The following is a 16,476-nucleotide window of genomic DNA, read 5'->3' as shown; positions in this document are numbered from 1 at the left end:
TTGCCACAAATTCAAAGTATAGAATAGAAAGCACAAGGTCCCCTTCCTCCCATATGCCACTGCCCAGAGATTGTTTTTCTGTAATCTGTCACCCTCTGCTTCTTCATTTTCTCCTTGTCCCCTCTCTGCACTGGAGGCCATTTCCCACTGGGTTGAGAGTCCCTCAAGGACAAAAACTATGTCATAGTCATCTCTGTATCCGGCATGCTTGGCATTCCATATGCATTTGTGGAATGAATTGGATTTCCCTTAAAAAGGAGGTAAGAATAATACTGTTGGGGGCCAGGAATGGGAAATGAGGATGAAGCTTTTAGCCAGTAGCTTTATATATAAAATTGCAACCGAGAAAACTGTCTCATGAAACTACATTTACCCCTTGATGTAATTTCCACTCTAACCTATGTCTAAAAAAAAAAAAAAGTCTGCTTTTCAACCAACTAAATTGATTTCTTGACTGATCTTCAATTTGAATAATACTCTCATGCATTGCTCATGGGCATGCACTGGAATTCTCTTTGGAGGAACCTTAGGAGGGCTGGTGGGAGTTAGAATGTTCTCTGTGTAAATGACACCCACACCCACAGTGCCTGGCATAATCCACATGAGGCAATAAATCTCCCAAGGCAGATCAGTGAGGCAAGTTCCTGATTACTGAATCTTATTGTCTGCCAGAGTGGGAGACAGCCTTTGAGATTTTCATTCCCGAGTGTCCAGATTTCTGCAGGTCTGTCCAAAACAATTGCCGAGGCACCAAATAACCTGTAGAGCCTTTAACAACTGGCTCATCCCACACTGGGCCTTGGGGCCTTTATCTCCAGCATGAGGGGATTAGGTCAGATAATCAGGTTCTATCCTCATTTAAATTCTCTGATGTATTAATTTTCCTAGGCAACCAAGAGAGGAAGGTAAAGGTGAAATCAACAAGCTCAGTTGTAGTGGGCATCTGTTGCTCGGAGTTGTCCAGCTTCCTGTCCCCTTCTTCAGGGAACAGTACCTCCCTATTCTCTGGAGACCTGTCCCACCTCCTTTCCCATGGGTTGTCCCGTGGAGACGGACAACGGACCTGGCCTGGACAAAGGTATCTCAGGCCATATCAATTGACCGAGGGTGGACAGGACACCAAGAAGGGCCAATCAGGAGTCTGGTGTGGGCTTTTATATGGGAAGAGGGTTCCTAACTGGAGATCACAGAGGCCTCGAGCTGTCTGGGGCTATGTCTCCTCTCCCTGTTGACTGCAGTCTCTCTTTCTTAGCTTTAACCATAGCCCTGTGAGAGGGGATACCATTATTCTGATCTGTACAGATCAGAAAAGAGAGATTTGGAAGCTTAAGAAACCTGTTCAGGATCACTCAATGATGGATTTCAATACTGTTCAAACCTGTCTTGACTCCAAACCTTCTTAACCCATGCGTTGTGCTGCCCCTCTAAGGACTTGGGCTAGAGGAACCATTGTAATCGGTTGACTGAGGAATCTCCACTCAGTGGGGCCTTAACATGACAATCTTGTAACCAATTTCTATCAGATTTCCCTTTTCCCTTCCTTCTTGAGATCCTAGATGGATCCCAGAGCTTTAGTGTGACTTTTAGTATTAGAAATACACTCAGGTCTGTTAAGAACTCCCATCTCGTTTCTGGTTTACATCCCTTACACCCCCTTCCTATCATCCAGGTTTGGGATCCAGTTTCTGCTCTGGGGACTTGGAGGCGGGAAGGGCCTTGGTGAGACTTCAGTCCTCCAATCACTGCAGCCAGTTTCAGGGTGGGGAGGTGTTTGTGTGCGTGTGTGTGTGCGTGTGTGTGTGCATGTGTGTGTATGTGTCTGGTGTCCAGCAAAGGGAGTCATGTATTGGTTCTAGGATACTTCCCCTCTTCCTTTTCAGGGTCAAACTTCTCTAGTATTGGGGCCTGGTAGGGCAAGAGGGGAAGAAGGGTAATTTGTCTTTACTTAATCCAGCTTCTTGCTGTTGGGGGACACTTTGCCTGTCAGGCAGCCCCTCCTGATAGAGTCCTCCCAATGGTTGCAGTATAGACTGCCCAGGGCAGAACAGTAAGTGTACTGCCTGAGCAGAGGTTTGATTGTGGAATAAAAGGCCAGTCTCTCTTCTTGCAGAACCCTCCAGATTTTCTTAGAGCACCTCCCTCGCTTGACTTTGAGAGGTATGTTAGTTACCTATTGCTGCGTAACAAATTACCCCTAGAACTTAGTGGCTTAAAATAATAAGCCTTTATCAGGTCATAGTTTCTGTGGGTCAGGAATTAGGAAGCAGTTTAGCTGGGTAGTTCTGGCTCAGAGTTTCTCACAAACAGAAGTCAAGATGTTGGCTGGGGCTGAAGTCATCTGAAGGCTTGGTTGGGGCCAGAAGATCCACTTCCAAGCTCACTCACATGGATATTTGCAGGAGGACTCAGTTCTTTGTCCCATGGACCTTTCATGGGGCTCCTTACAACATGGTAGCTTGCTTTGCCTGTAATAAGTGATCCAAGATAGAAACCACAATGTCTTTTATGACCTAGCCTTAGAGATGATATACCACCACATCTTCCTTATTCTATTGGTCCTATGGACCAAAATTGATACCCTGTGGGAGGGGACTATCCACGAGCAGGTGACAGGGGTCAGTGGGAGCCATTTAGAGTCTGGCTATCACAGTAGGTAAGGGAAAATCCTCTCTACTGAAGGCTAATCAATTGATAAACTTCCTCCGCCCCTGACCCCCAACTGCTTTTCTTAAATATTGGGAATTTGGTCTTACTGGGATGATGATTGGGGTCAGAGGGCCTGTTCTCTGCTTAGATGTCCAATAGACACATAAACCTAATATCACTAAAATCAAAATATTGATCTTTCCTCCAAAACATTTATCTCCCACAATTTCACTTCTATCAGTGTATGGCAACTCCATCTTTCCAGTTGCTGTGGCCAGAAAATCTTGGCGTCATCCTTTATTCCTCTGTTTCTCTTATGCCTCTGTCAGCTCCATCAGCAAATCCTGTTGACTGAACCTTGAAAATACATGTAAATTCCAGCTGCCTCTCCCCACTTCTGCTGCCACCACCCAGGCCCCAGGCACCTTCCTTTCTCACTTGGGTTACCAATATTCTTGGTCTCCTTGCTTCTGCCCTTTCCTCCCTACAGTTTTTTTCTCAAGCCAGCAGCGGAGTGGCCCTTTAAAAATATAAATTAGAGGGGCGCCTGGGTGGCTCAGTTGGTTAAGCGACTGCCTTCGGCTCAGGTCATGATCCTGGAGTCCCGGGATCGAGTCCCGCATCGGGCTCCCTGCTCAGCAGGGAATCTGCTTCTCCCTCTGACCCTCTTCCCTCTCGTGCTCTCTATCTCTCATTCTCTCTCTCTCTCAAATAAATAAATAAAATCTTTAAAAATAAATAAATAAAAATAAATAAAAATATAAATTAGATTATAAACCTCCTCTGATCAAAACGTTCCGGAGACTCCCAGTTTCTTTTAAAGTAACACCCAAAGTGGTGACATTCGCCTACAAACGGGAGTTTGGTCTTAATCCAATTATGGAGGGCCAGAAAATTCTTTTTTTTTTAAAGATTTTACTTAAGGGCACCTGGATGGCTCAGTTGTTCAGCGTCTGCCCTCGGCTCAGGTCATGATCCCAGGGTCCTAGGATCGAGCCCCGCATCGGGCTCCCTGCTCAGCGGGAAGCCTGCCTCTCCCTCTCCCAATCCCCCTGCTTGTGTTCCCTCTCTCCCTGTGTCTCTCTGTGTCAAAGATTTTATTTATTTGAGAGAGAGAGAGAGAGCGATCACAAGTAGGCAGACAGGCTGGCAGAGGGAAGAGGGAGAAGCACACTCCTTGCCGAGCAGGGAGCCCAATGTGGGGCTCAATCCCAGAACCCTGGGATCATGACCTGAGCCAAAGGCAGACGCTTAACCAACTGAACCACCCAGGCACCCCAAGCCAGAAAATTCTTTTTTTAAAGATTTTATTTATTAATTTGACAGAGAGAGACACAGCGAGAGAGGGAACACAAGCAGGGGGAGTGGGAGAGGGAGAGGCAGGCTTCCTGCGGAGCAGGGAGCCCGATGCAGGGCTCGATCCCAGGACCCTGGGATCATGACCTGAGCCGAAGGCAGTCGCTGAACGACTGAGCCACCCAGGCGCCCCTCGAGCCAGAAAATTCTTATTGGGGAAGTAATGTGATAGAAACTAAAAATTGGGAAGGTTAATGGTTAGCAGTCTGCTGGGCAAATGGTGGGTGGCAGTCCAGCCAAGAAGCTGCCATTGTAATCCAGATGTCAAGTGATAAATAATATATATATTTTTTAAAAAACTCCCATTTATCGAGTGCTTTGCGCTAGACACTGTGCTTTCCACTTCTTTCCTCATTTAAATATTGAGAGCAATTATTTGAGGTAGATGTTACTATTGGTCTCCTTTTACAGATGGAAACCTGGGTCCCAAAGATGTTAAATAACTTGCCCAAGGTCATACAAGATCAACGAGATCAGCAGAGCCAGGAATTGAAACCCAAACCTGTCTAGTTCCAGTGCATTCCAAGCTGTCATTTTCATTGAGAAATGTTGAAACCAAGGAACATCATAAAAGTCTTCATGACTTTATAGAATATAGAAATCTTTATTACAAAACAGCCATGCATGAGTCTAGTTATTTTTTTATTTCTTATTTTTTTTAAGAGTTTATTTATTTGACAGAGAGAGAGAGAGAGAACATAAGCAGGGGGAGCTGCAGAGAGAGAGGGAGAAGCAAGCTCCCAGCTGAGCAGGGAGGACCCTGGGATCCCAGGAGGACCCTGGGATCATGACCTGAGCCGAAGGCAGACGCTTAACTGACTAAGCCACTCAGGCGCCCCAGTCTAGTTGTTTTAAAGAAACACAAAGTGGAATATGATTTAAAGAAATACAATCATATTTTTGCAGTTGGGCTCCTCATGCATTAATCTTCAGTCTTTATCCATCAGCGTTTAGTCTAACTTCGACTTCTTGGCTTCCATGCCAGAGCCAATAACCCTCAGTCGGACTTTTGGAAGTGGCCGCCATCATCGGGTTGGCTCAGGACTTCAGGCCAGGTTAACTGCCAAAGCCCCAGGATGGCTTCCCTTGTCCCCAATGCCTCCGCTCGAACTGAAGAGCCTGCCATTTCCTAGAGCCTTCTGCACAGCATGGGAATTTCCAACCTCATTCACCCCCTCCCTTGGCTTCTTTATATCATAGCTGGAGCTCAGCTGTCCCCATGCCCTTCCTCCCTCATCCAGCATCTGGAGAGCTCAGGGCTCCTCCGTCTGTTCATCTTCCATAGGCAGGAGGTGAATGAGGAATATTATACCCACAAAGCCTTTTTTTTTAAGTTGTTTGACCTTCAAAGAAGGCTTATCCTATTTCTTTTTTTTTTTTAATATTTTATTTATTTATTTGACAGAGAGAGACACAGCGAGAGAGGGAACACAAGCAGGGGGAGTGGGAGAGGGAGAAGCAGACTTCCCGCCGAGCAGGGAGCCTGATGCGGGGCTCGATCCCAGGACCCTGGGACCATGGCCTGAGCCGAAGGCAGGTGCTTAACGACTGAGCCACCCAGACGCCCCGGCTTATCCTATTTCTAATTATAAACCCCAGGGATAGGATTTGTACCTTCTACACTTCTACACTGCGCCCCAGATCCCTGAGCAATATTCTCAAATCAGTCAGTGGTTTCTATTCCATTTATAAACCAACCTCCAACACATGTACTTTCTCCTAAAGGGACCAAATCCACTTTCCCAGAACACACTTCAGAACACAAGAAGACAAGCTGTAACAAAGCTTTACAAACAATAGTAATTTGGGTACTTATAGAACTCTTGAGTCTAAAATGTGCCTATGCATCCTTTATACATTTTTTTAAAAGATTTTATTTATTTATTTGACAGAGAGAGACATAGTGAGAGAGGGAACACAAGCAGGGGGAGCGGGAGAGGGAGAAGCAGACTCCCCACTGAGCAGGGAGCCCGATGCGGGACTCGATCCCAGGACCCTGGGATCATGACCTGAGCCGAAGGCAGACGCTTAACGACTGAGCCAGCGAGGCTCCCCTATACATTCTTTTGTTTAATGCTGTCAATAATTCAGTGTGGTAGGTTTCAACACCCAATTTACAGATGGAGAATTTGAGGCTCAGAGGTTATGTAATTTGCCCCAGGTCAAAAGGTAGAGGTGGATCTCAAAAGAGCAGATGTTTTCATTCCAACTCCACATGCCAGAGTGCTCCTCCCTCCTGCCCACCTTCATCCTGCAATTCTTAGTGAATCTTATGTCCCAACTTCCCTGTGATAAGTGGGCATCTGGAGACCTAGAGGCAGTCTTTAATTCATTTGTCCCTTCTTAGAGCCACCACAGATCTGAGAGATGGTCCTCAGGGTATTGTTTGTTTGTTTTTTAAGATTTTATTTATCCATTCATGAGAGACAGAGAGAGAGATGCAGAGGCAGAGGGAGAAGCAGGCTCCCCGTGGAGCAGGGAGCCCGATGCGGGACTCGATCCCAGGACCCTGGGATCATCACCTGAGCCGAAGGCAGACGCTTAACCGACTGAGCCACCCAGGTGTCCCTGGGGTATTGATTTACTGATGGATAAACACACTGGGAAGCGTAAGTCACACAGTAATGAAGTGATAAAGCCAAATACTAATTTCTTAATTAACATACAAATAGCTCATACTAGCAATATGATAATATAGTAATACTAATGTCTTAATATACTGAGAAATTAAATATTAATATACTGGGAAATTCTAAGAGAGCTAGAATGTTAAGTGGGAAGTCGTTATGAATATGTTAGGAGAGTAGGCTTGATTTGAATAACGAACACAGGACACTTAGAAATACTGTCTTCCTGGACAGAATTGATACACTTGAATGTATTTTCTTTTTCTTTCTTTTTTTTTAAATTTTATTTATTTATTTGAGAGAGAGAGAGCACGAATGGGGGGCAGGGGGAGGGGCAGAGGGAGAAGCAGACTCCCCACTGAGCAGGGAGCCCGATGCGGGGCTCGATTCCAGGACCCTGGGATCATGCCCTGAGCCGAAGACAGACGCTTAACGACTGAGCCACCCAGGCGCCCCCACTCGGACGTATTTTCATCCGTTGACTGTTCTTGTTCTAGATTGCAGACTCCTCTCTTTTTAGTTATGACATTATATTGGATGGGTCACAATGAACTTTACAGATGACAGTTAATTACAGTTTTCGTTCCCTGGAGGAAATTTAGAAAACACCACAAATGCATACCCAGCACATTTCGTAATCATCTCCAAGGGAGATTTAAAAAAAGATTTTTATTATGGCAACTCCCAAACACATAAACCTAGAGGGAATCCCCATATCCCCATAACCCAGCTTCAAATTTATCAAGATCTTGCTGCTTTTTTTTTCCCATCTATCCCACTCTCTTCCTAACGCACACATGATTTTCCTCCATAGTATTTTTTTTTTTTAAGTAATCTCTAAGCCCAGCATGGGGCTCACACTCACAACGCAGAAGAGTCATAGACTCTACCGACTGAGCCAACCAGGCACCCCTCCTCCAGAGTATTTTAAAACAAACCTCAAAATCTTACCTCTAACTTCAGGTGCTATACCCTGTTTGAAATTTATTCTATGAATGGAGCACAGATGTCCTAATCTTAAAGTGTGGTAATGCCGGGGCGCCTGAGTGGCTCAGTCCTTAAGAGTCTGCCTTCAGCTCGGGTCATGATCCCGGGGTCCTGGGATCGAGCCCCGCATTGGGCTCCCGGCTCCGCAGGGAGCCTGCTTCTCCCTCTCCTACTCCCCCTGCTTGTGTTTCCTCTCTCGCTCTGTCTCTGTCAAATAAATAAAATCTTTAAAAAAAAAAAGAAGTGTGGTAATGTCTCTCTTGCCCACCGTGCCAGGTCAATGAGAGGTCAAAATGAGATACTGGATGTGAAAGCATTGTGGTTCTGGACGTTGGCTGCATATCACATTCTCTGGGGAGAGATTTTCAAACCCAAATCCCTGGGCCCTACCCCACATTTATGAATCAGGTGTTTGGGAGTGGGACCCAGGCATCCGTGTGCCCCAAGCACTCCAGGCTATTCAATTGTGGCTTGTCGGGAGGCCAGAATTTGTAAGTTGCCACTGGAAAGTAATTGGCTAGTTAGTGTTAGAGCTCCTGTCCCCTTCTGTGCACTAGGGTCTGCTTGGAGAACTGGAGGTGCAGGGGGGTCGAAGGGTGGGGAGAGTGTTGCGGAGGAAAGGGGCAGGGGCTGAGGTGGGGCCGGGTTAGCTGCCACTCTAGGGCTGATGATGGACCTAATCCCAAGTCCTAATCCAGACCTCTGAGGAGGAAAAATGGTCTGCCTGGCTTTGGGAAGGCTGATGTTAGGCCCTGCTCTGGGTCCTAAGTTTGGGGTGAGGGTGGATTTAAATGGAATGGCAAGGTTTAGAAGTGAAGGGCAAAGGGAGAGGAAAGGATGGGGCCAAGAGGCTGCCTTGCAGCCTCTGGCATGGGGTGGGTTAGGGGCATCAGGCTTCAAGGTGCTCCTAAGTGGAGGTACCTGTTTGGCTTTGAAGACAAGAAACTAGAGGAATCATCCAGAACTGCTGGAATGCACAACTCATATGGTCTATGAATGCTCCCACCCTGGAGGTGTATAGCCTTAGATCATGGGAAATGATTCTCTGGAGAAAAAGAGAATATTAAGCTGCTGGAAGATGGTGGGTCAAGACCTGACCTAACTATCAGAAAGTGCTTCTGTGTGTGTATAGGGCGGTGTGGGAGGAGGACTTGGCTCCTTTTTCTCTTTCCCTGTACACCCTCAAGACCTTAACAGTGTTCAACTTTATATGAACCCTGTACTTCTGGAAAGCAGCTACAGTCAAGAAATCCCCTCACCGTTTTGTGTCCCCTCTCACCCCATTTTGAGTTCTGAGAAATGGCTAACTTCAAAGGACTATCCTGCTCTAGAATATTCTGAGATAAGACCCACTTTTGCCCTTCCTCAGTGACTCAGATAAAACCATCTCCATCCTCCTTTATGACGACTCCCTTGTTTACCTGCCTCTATGTAACACCAGGTCCCCTTCCTTTTCTTTCTTTTTTTTTTTTAAGATTTTATTTATTTATTTGCGAGGGAGTGAGCATGGGGGGGAGGGGCAGAGGGAGAGGAAGAAGCAGACTCTCCGCTGAGCAGGGAGACACGGGGCTCGATCCCTGCACCCTGAGATCATGACCTGAGCTGAAGGCAGATGCTTAACCAACTGAGCCACCCAGGCGCCCCCCCACTTCCTTCTCTTTGATACTTTCCTCACTAATGAGCATTCCGCCTATTGCAACAATCTGAACAAAATCATCTGATTTATTGTCCTGTGTATTTTGTCTGTCACACCCTCTCCTTTATCCCCCTTTTCTTCATTACAGTGAATTTTACAATGAGGTATGATGAGATACTATCCAAAATCAAGTTGACAGGTCACACAGCAACGTGAATGTATTTAATGCCTATGAACTATATACTTAAAAATGGTTAAAATGGTAAATTTGATTTTATGTATATTTACCACAATAAAAAAAATTCCAGCTGACAGAGAAATATAATGGAAATAATTTTATTCAAAACAATTAGGACTCCTACTATGTGCTGGGTGATGGGTTAGGGAATGGGGAAGTAGGTGAGGCCTGGGATAGGAAATGAGTAAGATCTGCTTCCTGTGGTCCAGGAGCTTCCAGCCTCGCCAGGGAGACAAACACATAATCTGTTAATTGAGCTACATGATTCAGGGTGACACACATTGTAATAGACATGTGTACAGCCTGATTTGAGTCAGTTTGAAGGGCTTTGAATGCTACACTAAGGCGTTTGGATTTTATCCTATGGTAATTGGGATCCACGAATGGTTTAAAAGCTAAGGTATGATGTGAATAGATTCATTGCAATTTCTTATGTTATATCACTAAACATCTACTTTGTGTGGAGTGCATAAATGATCAGTAGTTGTGACAGTTTATTTATTTTTAAAATTTTTTTAGATTTTATTTTTAAGTAACCTCTACATCCACTGTGGGGCTTGAACTCACAACCCTGAGATCAAGAGTCACATGCTCCCTCAATTGAGCCAGCCAGGTGCCATATGGTTGTGACAGTTTTTCATTTTGTTTTATTTATTTATTTACTTATTTATTTTAAATATTTTATTTATTTACTGGAGAGAGAGCACAAGCAAGAGAGAGCACAGGGTGGGGGGAGGAGGGAGAAGCAGACTCCCCACTGAGCAGGGAGCCCAACGGGGCTCCATCCCAGGACCCTAGGACCATGACCTGAGCCCAAGGCAGGTGCTCAATTGACTGAGCCACCCAGGTGCCCCAACAGTTTTCATATAAAAATGTTGATCACTCATAAAACAGGCTTACTTTCATTTTTCTGTTATTAAATATATTTATGTTCAGGAAAGAGAGAATTAAGTTCGGTTAAGCCTGTTGGGAAGACACACAGACCTGGCTAGAGCTGTGTAAGCAATGTGCTTGGGCAACACTGAGAGCTCAGAGTGGGGCAACTGCCACTGCCTGAGGAGGTCAGGGAAGGCTTCCAGGAGGAAGTGGGCTGGGGAGAAGGAGAGAAGAGGGAAAGCTGGAGCATATAGATGAAGAAAGGAAGCTGTGGGCAATAAAGCCAGAGAAGGGCCAGGGCCAGGTGGCAGAGGGCTTTGTATGCCAAGTTGAGGGGCTTGAATCTCTTCCCCACAGGTGATGGCAACCATCAAGGGCTCGGTTAATAATAATAATGATGACGATATAGTGCTTCCTACATGCCAGCCACTATTTAACAGCTTTACCAATATCAGCTCATTTACCCCTGACACTCAGGAAATGGCATGGTTAGATGGTTTAGATCACGTGGGTGGCTGTGTGGATGATGGTGATCAGAGTAACAGGTGGGACACGTGTTATGGTTTGGGAGAAAGACAAAGCAAGTCATGGAAAGGATGTGATGGCATTGAGAAATGATTAGGAATAACATCATCAGGACTTGATTATTGATTGATTGGGTGATGAAACTGGTGGGGAAAAGGTGGGAAGCTGGGATGACTCTCACTCTTTTGGTGTCACACTCTTCTGTGTGTATTACTGTGCCATCCAGGTAAAGGATGGGTAACCCTGTTCCATTTCTTAGAAGAATCCCTGCAGTCGTTCAGCACTTCCTACTCCTTTATGGGTTATTTAGAAGTGAGTTTAATTTCCAAATATTTGGGGGATTTCTCAGAAATCTTCCGGTTGTCAGTTTCTAGTCTAATTCCATCATGATAGGAGAACATCCTTTGTGTGCTTTCATTTCTTTTAAATTTGTGGAGCTTTTTTTTTTTAAGATTTTATTTATTTATTTGACAGAGAGAGACACAGCCCTTTTCCCCAGCCCACTCCCTCCCAAGCAGGGGGAGTGGGAGAGGGAGAAGCAGGCTTCCCGTGGAGCAGGGAGCCCGATGCTGGGCTCCATCCCAGGACCCTGGGATCATGACCTGAGCCCAAGGCAGACACTTTACGACTGAGCCACCCAGGTGCCCCTCAGAAATCTTTCGGTTGTCAATTTCTAGTCTAATTCCGTCATGATAGGAGACCATCCTTTGTGTGTTTTCATTTCTTTCTAAATTTGTGGAGGTGTTTTGTTTTGTTTTTTTTGCTGGTTTTGCTCAGGCTATCTTGGTACATGTTTCTTTTGCACTACAAGAGAATGTGTCTTCTGCTGTTGTTTTGTGGAGTTTCTATAAATGTCATCAGGTCAAGTTCTTTGTTCTGTTCAAGTCTTTTAGAAATTTGATAATTTTCTCCTGAAAATTGTCCAGCTACAGTAATTGTGGATTGTCTATTTCTCCACTCAGTTCTACATCCGATGGATAGCTCTGCACAGACAGGCGGGTACTATGGCAGAGAGGATAGAACGTTTGCGTGAAACTGGGAGAAACATTTTTATCTTTTTTTAAAAAGATTTTATTTATTTATTTGACAGGGAGAGACATACTGAGAGAGGGAACACAAGCAGGGTGAGCGGGTGAGGGAGAAGCAGGCTTCCGGCCGAGCAGGGAGCCCAATGCGGGGCTCAATCCCAGGACCCCGGGATCATGACCTGAGCCGAAGGCAGACGCTTAAGGACTGAGCCACCCAGGCGCCCCAACATTTTTATCTCTTTAAAATTTACTCTAGAACGCAGAGACAAAATGGAAATCACTACGTCTCCCAGCAGGCCTAGTGGAGCGCAGGACAAATGCAAGTAAGGGAGGCCAGGCATTAGGCCACGCCCCTTTCCTGGGTTGGCAAGGCAACTGATACCCAAGCCAGCCAATCGGTGAGATGCTCACCTGCGGGGGCGGGGGCTCGGGGAAAGCCAATGGGACCCGGGGCAGATGGTTCCCTGGGCTAATGGCTTGGGCTACGGGGCGGGCTCTTAATGAAGGGACGGCAGTGGGAAAGATGGCGGCGACTCTGGGACCCTCTGGGTGGTGGCAGCGGTGGCGGCGGCGTGTGTCAGCTGGGAATGGGTCCAGGATGTTGCTCCTTCTCCTTTTGTTGGGGTCTGGGCAGGGGCCACGGCAAGTCGGGGCGGGTCAAACGTTCGAGTACTTGAAACGGGAGCACTCGCTGTCGAAGCCCTACCAGGGTGAGGCGCCCGGGGCGAGGTGGTCGTGCACGGGGAGGGCTCCGGGACCTGAGCTTAGCGGTAGAGACCGGGGGTGGCGAAAGGCTTCGTGGCCCTAAGGAAACTGCGGGCGGTGGGTGGGGGCCCACGGGGAACGCCGCGTTTGGGAGCCACGGGTCCAAAGGGCAGGGGTCAGCTCTCACCCCTCCCCCCCCCGCTCCCGTTTTGGAACTTTCCATCAGATCGAAGCCGGGCTCGGATGCCACTAGCGGTAGGCCTGGACAAAGAGGAGCTCGAGTTGGACAGGAGGGATGTGGGAAGGGATAGAACTGCAAATGGTGGGTAGTGATTGAACGCCACTAGCAAAGACCCGGTCTCCCGATGGAGCTATGGATGTGCTAGAAATGAAGCAGGAGGCAGAACTGGGGTAGACCTTGGCCGGACTGAGAAGATAAAATTCTGTTGCCGGTTCAAACACCTGTTCTCCAGTTCAGGAGCCCTGTTGATGAAGGAGGCTGGTTAGCTTTGCTCTGTTTAGGGTTACTAGGCTCTTAGGCACAGCTTATCGACCAGAAAATTTATATAGTTAGCTACAGAGAGGACCAAATCGGTGCAGATGGCTTAACTCACACAAGTCTTGTTTCCGCACTGGAGTGTGGGACAGCGGACAAATAAAAACTCAAAAGTGCAAAGCTGCTAAGGGTGATCATTTATTCACTCAGCAGATATATCCAGTGCCTCATTCATGCTGCCTCTGCTATTACTGTGGATTGTACAGACACAAAGTTCTCACTTGCAAGAGCCTTATAGCCTCTCTCCGTACTGGGAGAAGTAACTTCACACTTGAATTGTTTAAAGAAAGAATGTGATTAAGCCCCAGAGGCCTGAGAGTCAAGCTCTTTTTGGTAGAACTGGGGAAATTTTTTTCTTTTCTGGTGCTAAAATTTACATATAAAATGGGAAGAATGGATCTGAGCTATGGTTATTGAGGCATGGATAAAGTGATAGCTCTGAAGTGCTCTGGGGTCTTCACCTGAGAAGGACTTTGTGAAAGAAAGCTGTCAAGATGGTAAAGATTTGAGATTTATGAAAGACAGAAGGTAGGAGATCAAGTGTCGTGAAAGGGAGAAAAAGATGATGACCCCAGCTTTAGGAGGGTCCGTAGTGGTTTCAGAATGGGTTGGTGTTGAAGAGTATGAACTGATCTACTTCCTCCCCGTAGGTGTGGGCACAGGCAGTTCCTCACTGTGGAATCTGATGGGCAATGCCATGGTGATGACCCAGTATATCCGCCTTACCCCAGATATGCAAAGTAAACAGGGTGCCCTGTGGAACCGGGTGGTAAGAATCTTTCTCCCTCCTGTGTTGATGACCCAAAAAAGCCCTAAAAAGTTTACCAGTGGCTGTTTTACTGTTTATCCCCAGTGCTCTGTCTTCTGTGGAGATCAAGGATTTTCATTTCAGAGAATACGATGACCTTCATAGTGAAATCAGATATGTAGGGAAATGCTCTCAATCTCTCCAGTTATAGCAAATAATCCATTTTGATTGTGTTTTCTGAAACATCTTTTTTTTTTAAAGACTTTATTTATTTATTTGATAGAGAATGAGAGAGCACAAGCAGGGGGATCGACAGTGGGAGAGGGAGAAGCAGGCTCTCTGCCGAGCAGGGAGCCTGATGCGGGACAGGACCCTGGGACCACGACCCCAGCTGAAGGCAGACACTTAACCAACTGAGCCACCCAGGCGCTCCTGTGTTTTCTGAAATGTCTTTAGGGATGCCTGGGTGGCTCAGTCGGTTGAGCGTCTGCCTTCGGCTCCAGTCATGATCCCAGGGTCCTGGGTTCAAGCCCCACATCGGGCTCCCTGCTCAGTGGGAAGCCTGCTTCTCCCTCTCCCACTCTCCCTGCTTGTGTTCCCTCTCTCGCTGTCTCTCTGTGTCAAATAAATAAATTAAAAAAATCTTAAAAAAAAAAAAAAGAAATGTCTTTAATTCCTGATTGACCTGGTAGTATTACTTCTTGGAGATTAACAACTTAACTCACATTTAATTACTTTGTGAAGTAGAAGACTGCTCTTTTAAATTTATCCTAAACTTCATCCCAGTATCTGCCCTTGTTATTTCACTTTGAAGAGTCTAATTTTAAGTTTTATTTTCACGTGAAAGCCACTTTGAGCCCCTTGGTCATTTTATTTGTCCTTCTCTGGACCTTTTGTAGCTACATTGTCTTCCCTGTGGTATGGCGGCAAGAAGTGAATGCAGTATTCCTGGTGTGGTTGCACTGTGATTTTGTACAAGTGTAAGATGATGCTTTCTTTTTGGTTTCCAGGACTCTTTCTAACACTTTTGGGAATGACCTTGGCATCCTTTAATACTTTCTCTTGGGTTCTCAGAAGCTAAGAACTAAACTTTTTCATGGTTTTTGATTTATAGCTTTTCATGGTCATAGATAAGTGAACCTCAGCAAAGAGAACAATTTCTTTTCCCTGTTCATTTTATGTGGCAGAGAATTCTAACAGAACAGAGGGGTAAGAGAAGTGTCTACATGAGCTATTTGCGCAGGCTGGCTTCTTAACCCAGATTGTAGTGTTGAACTCATTCTTGGACCGAGTACAGGGCGGTGTGTTCTGCTGGAACAGGCAAAGGGGCTGGCAGTTGACAGACTTGGGTTCCAGATCTAGCTGTATCACAGACCCACTGTGAACCCTCGCTGTTACTTAATTTTCTCATTGCTCAGTTTCTCCATCTGCCAAATGAACTTCGTAATACCTTCTACATGCCCACTAGGGTTATTGTGAAAATAAGACAATAGACGTGAAAAGCTTTGGAAAGTTAAAATGGTCACAGAAATGTGTGTTGTTGCATTATGCATCTGTTATAAGTTTTGTTGATGGGGTCTCTGGTTAGTAAGTGATTATGTCTAGGTCTAGATGCCTTTTTTTTTTTTAAGATTTTATTTATCTGACAGAGAGAGACACAGCGAGAGAGGGAACACAAGCAGGGGGAGTGGGAGAAGGAGAAGCAGGCTTCCCGCGGAGCAGGGAGCCCGATGTGGGGCTCGATCCCAGGACCCCGGGATCATGACCTGAGCAGAAGGCAGACGCTTAACGACTGAGCCACCCAAGCGCCCCCAGAGCTAGATGCTTTGTTGCTGTCTTGCTAGCTGTCTCTACATAAGTCTTTTAGCAGCAGTTCTAGTTTAGGATCTTGTTATCCTGCCCTTTTTCAAATTCTCTGATACTGTATTTCTGTTGTTGTTCTTGTCTGACTATCAGAATGAGCTTTGGAGTTGTTTCTGAGTTATTTGAATAGGATGTGGTTCTCAAGTTTGACTGTCCATTGGAGTTAATGCCTGTGGTCATGGGGATTTTTAAAAACTCCCTAGGTGAATCTAATGTACAGCCAAGTCTCAGAAGCTCTGTGAGACACAGCCCTGAGCAAAGGCGTATGGCTCTGTGCTAGAGGAAGCCAAGGATAACTGGCAGACACCCCTTGGCTCAGTGCGAACCTCTCCGGCCCTGGCCTCACCCCAGGGGCAATAATACCTACCCACTGGCTGTGGGGCAGCTTCCTGCCATGGAAGGATTTCTTGTCCTGAAATCTAAGTGAAACAGTAGAAAGAGGAGAACCCAGAATGACAACACAGGGACTGGGCTCATCAGGGTAGGGTAAGCTATCAGAGATTGCGGGTTCTTTGGTGAATTCAGAAGTAACTTCACAACTTTCATTTGACTTTGTGTTCCTAATACTAACACTTCTGGAAGATTTCCCAGAAATGATCTAGCAATATGTTGCTCAGGAGCTGGAACTGTTAAAGATTCTGGCTGAATCCTGTTGGCCTATATGCTCCTCATTCCCTTCTTTCTT

At 46.1% G+C, this 16,476-nt stretch overlaps 1 protein-coding gene across 3 annotated transcripts in view; it reads left to right on the top strand.

Annotated features, from left to right (window-relative positions):
* The window catches only part of LMAN2L (lectin, mannose binding 2 like), a 45,072-nt gene that overhangs the window by 5,504 nt on the left and 23,092 nt on the right, over positions 1-16,476 (top strand). For 2 of the 3 annotated variants that reach the window (XM_028103797.2, XM_028103796.2), the window contains exons 1-2: positions 12,422-12,629; positions 13,831-13,949. The exons of the other annotated variant lie outside the window; for it this stretch is intronic. In XM_028103797.2, coding sequence (XP_027959598.1) covers positions 12,443-12,629; positions 13,831-13,949 — 306 coding nt within the window. In that variant the 5' untranslated portion in view covers positions 12,422-12,442. Of the gene's footprint in view, positions 1-12,421; positions 12,630-13,830; positions 13,950-16,476 lie in introns of those variants that run through there. 3 annotated transcript variants of the gene reach the window in all.

The sequence above is a fragment of the Eumetopias jubatus genome, unplaced genomic scaffold (genome assembly GCF_037043125.1).
Source record: "Eumetopias jubatus isolate StellerSeaLion01/CBP00866 unplaced genomic scaffold, mEumJub1_p1.0 scaffold_9, whole genome shotgun sequence".
NCBI classification, from domain to species: Eukaryota; Metazoa; Chordata; class Mammalia; order Carnivora; family Otariidae; genus Eumetopias; species Eumetopias jubatus.
Note: the sequence above shows the minus strand (reverse complement) of the source record. Positions and strands in the feature narration are given on the sequence as shown.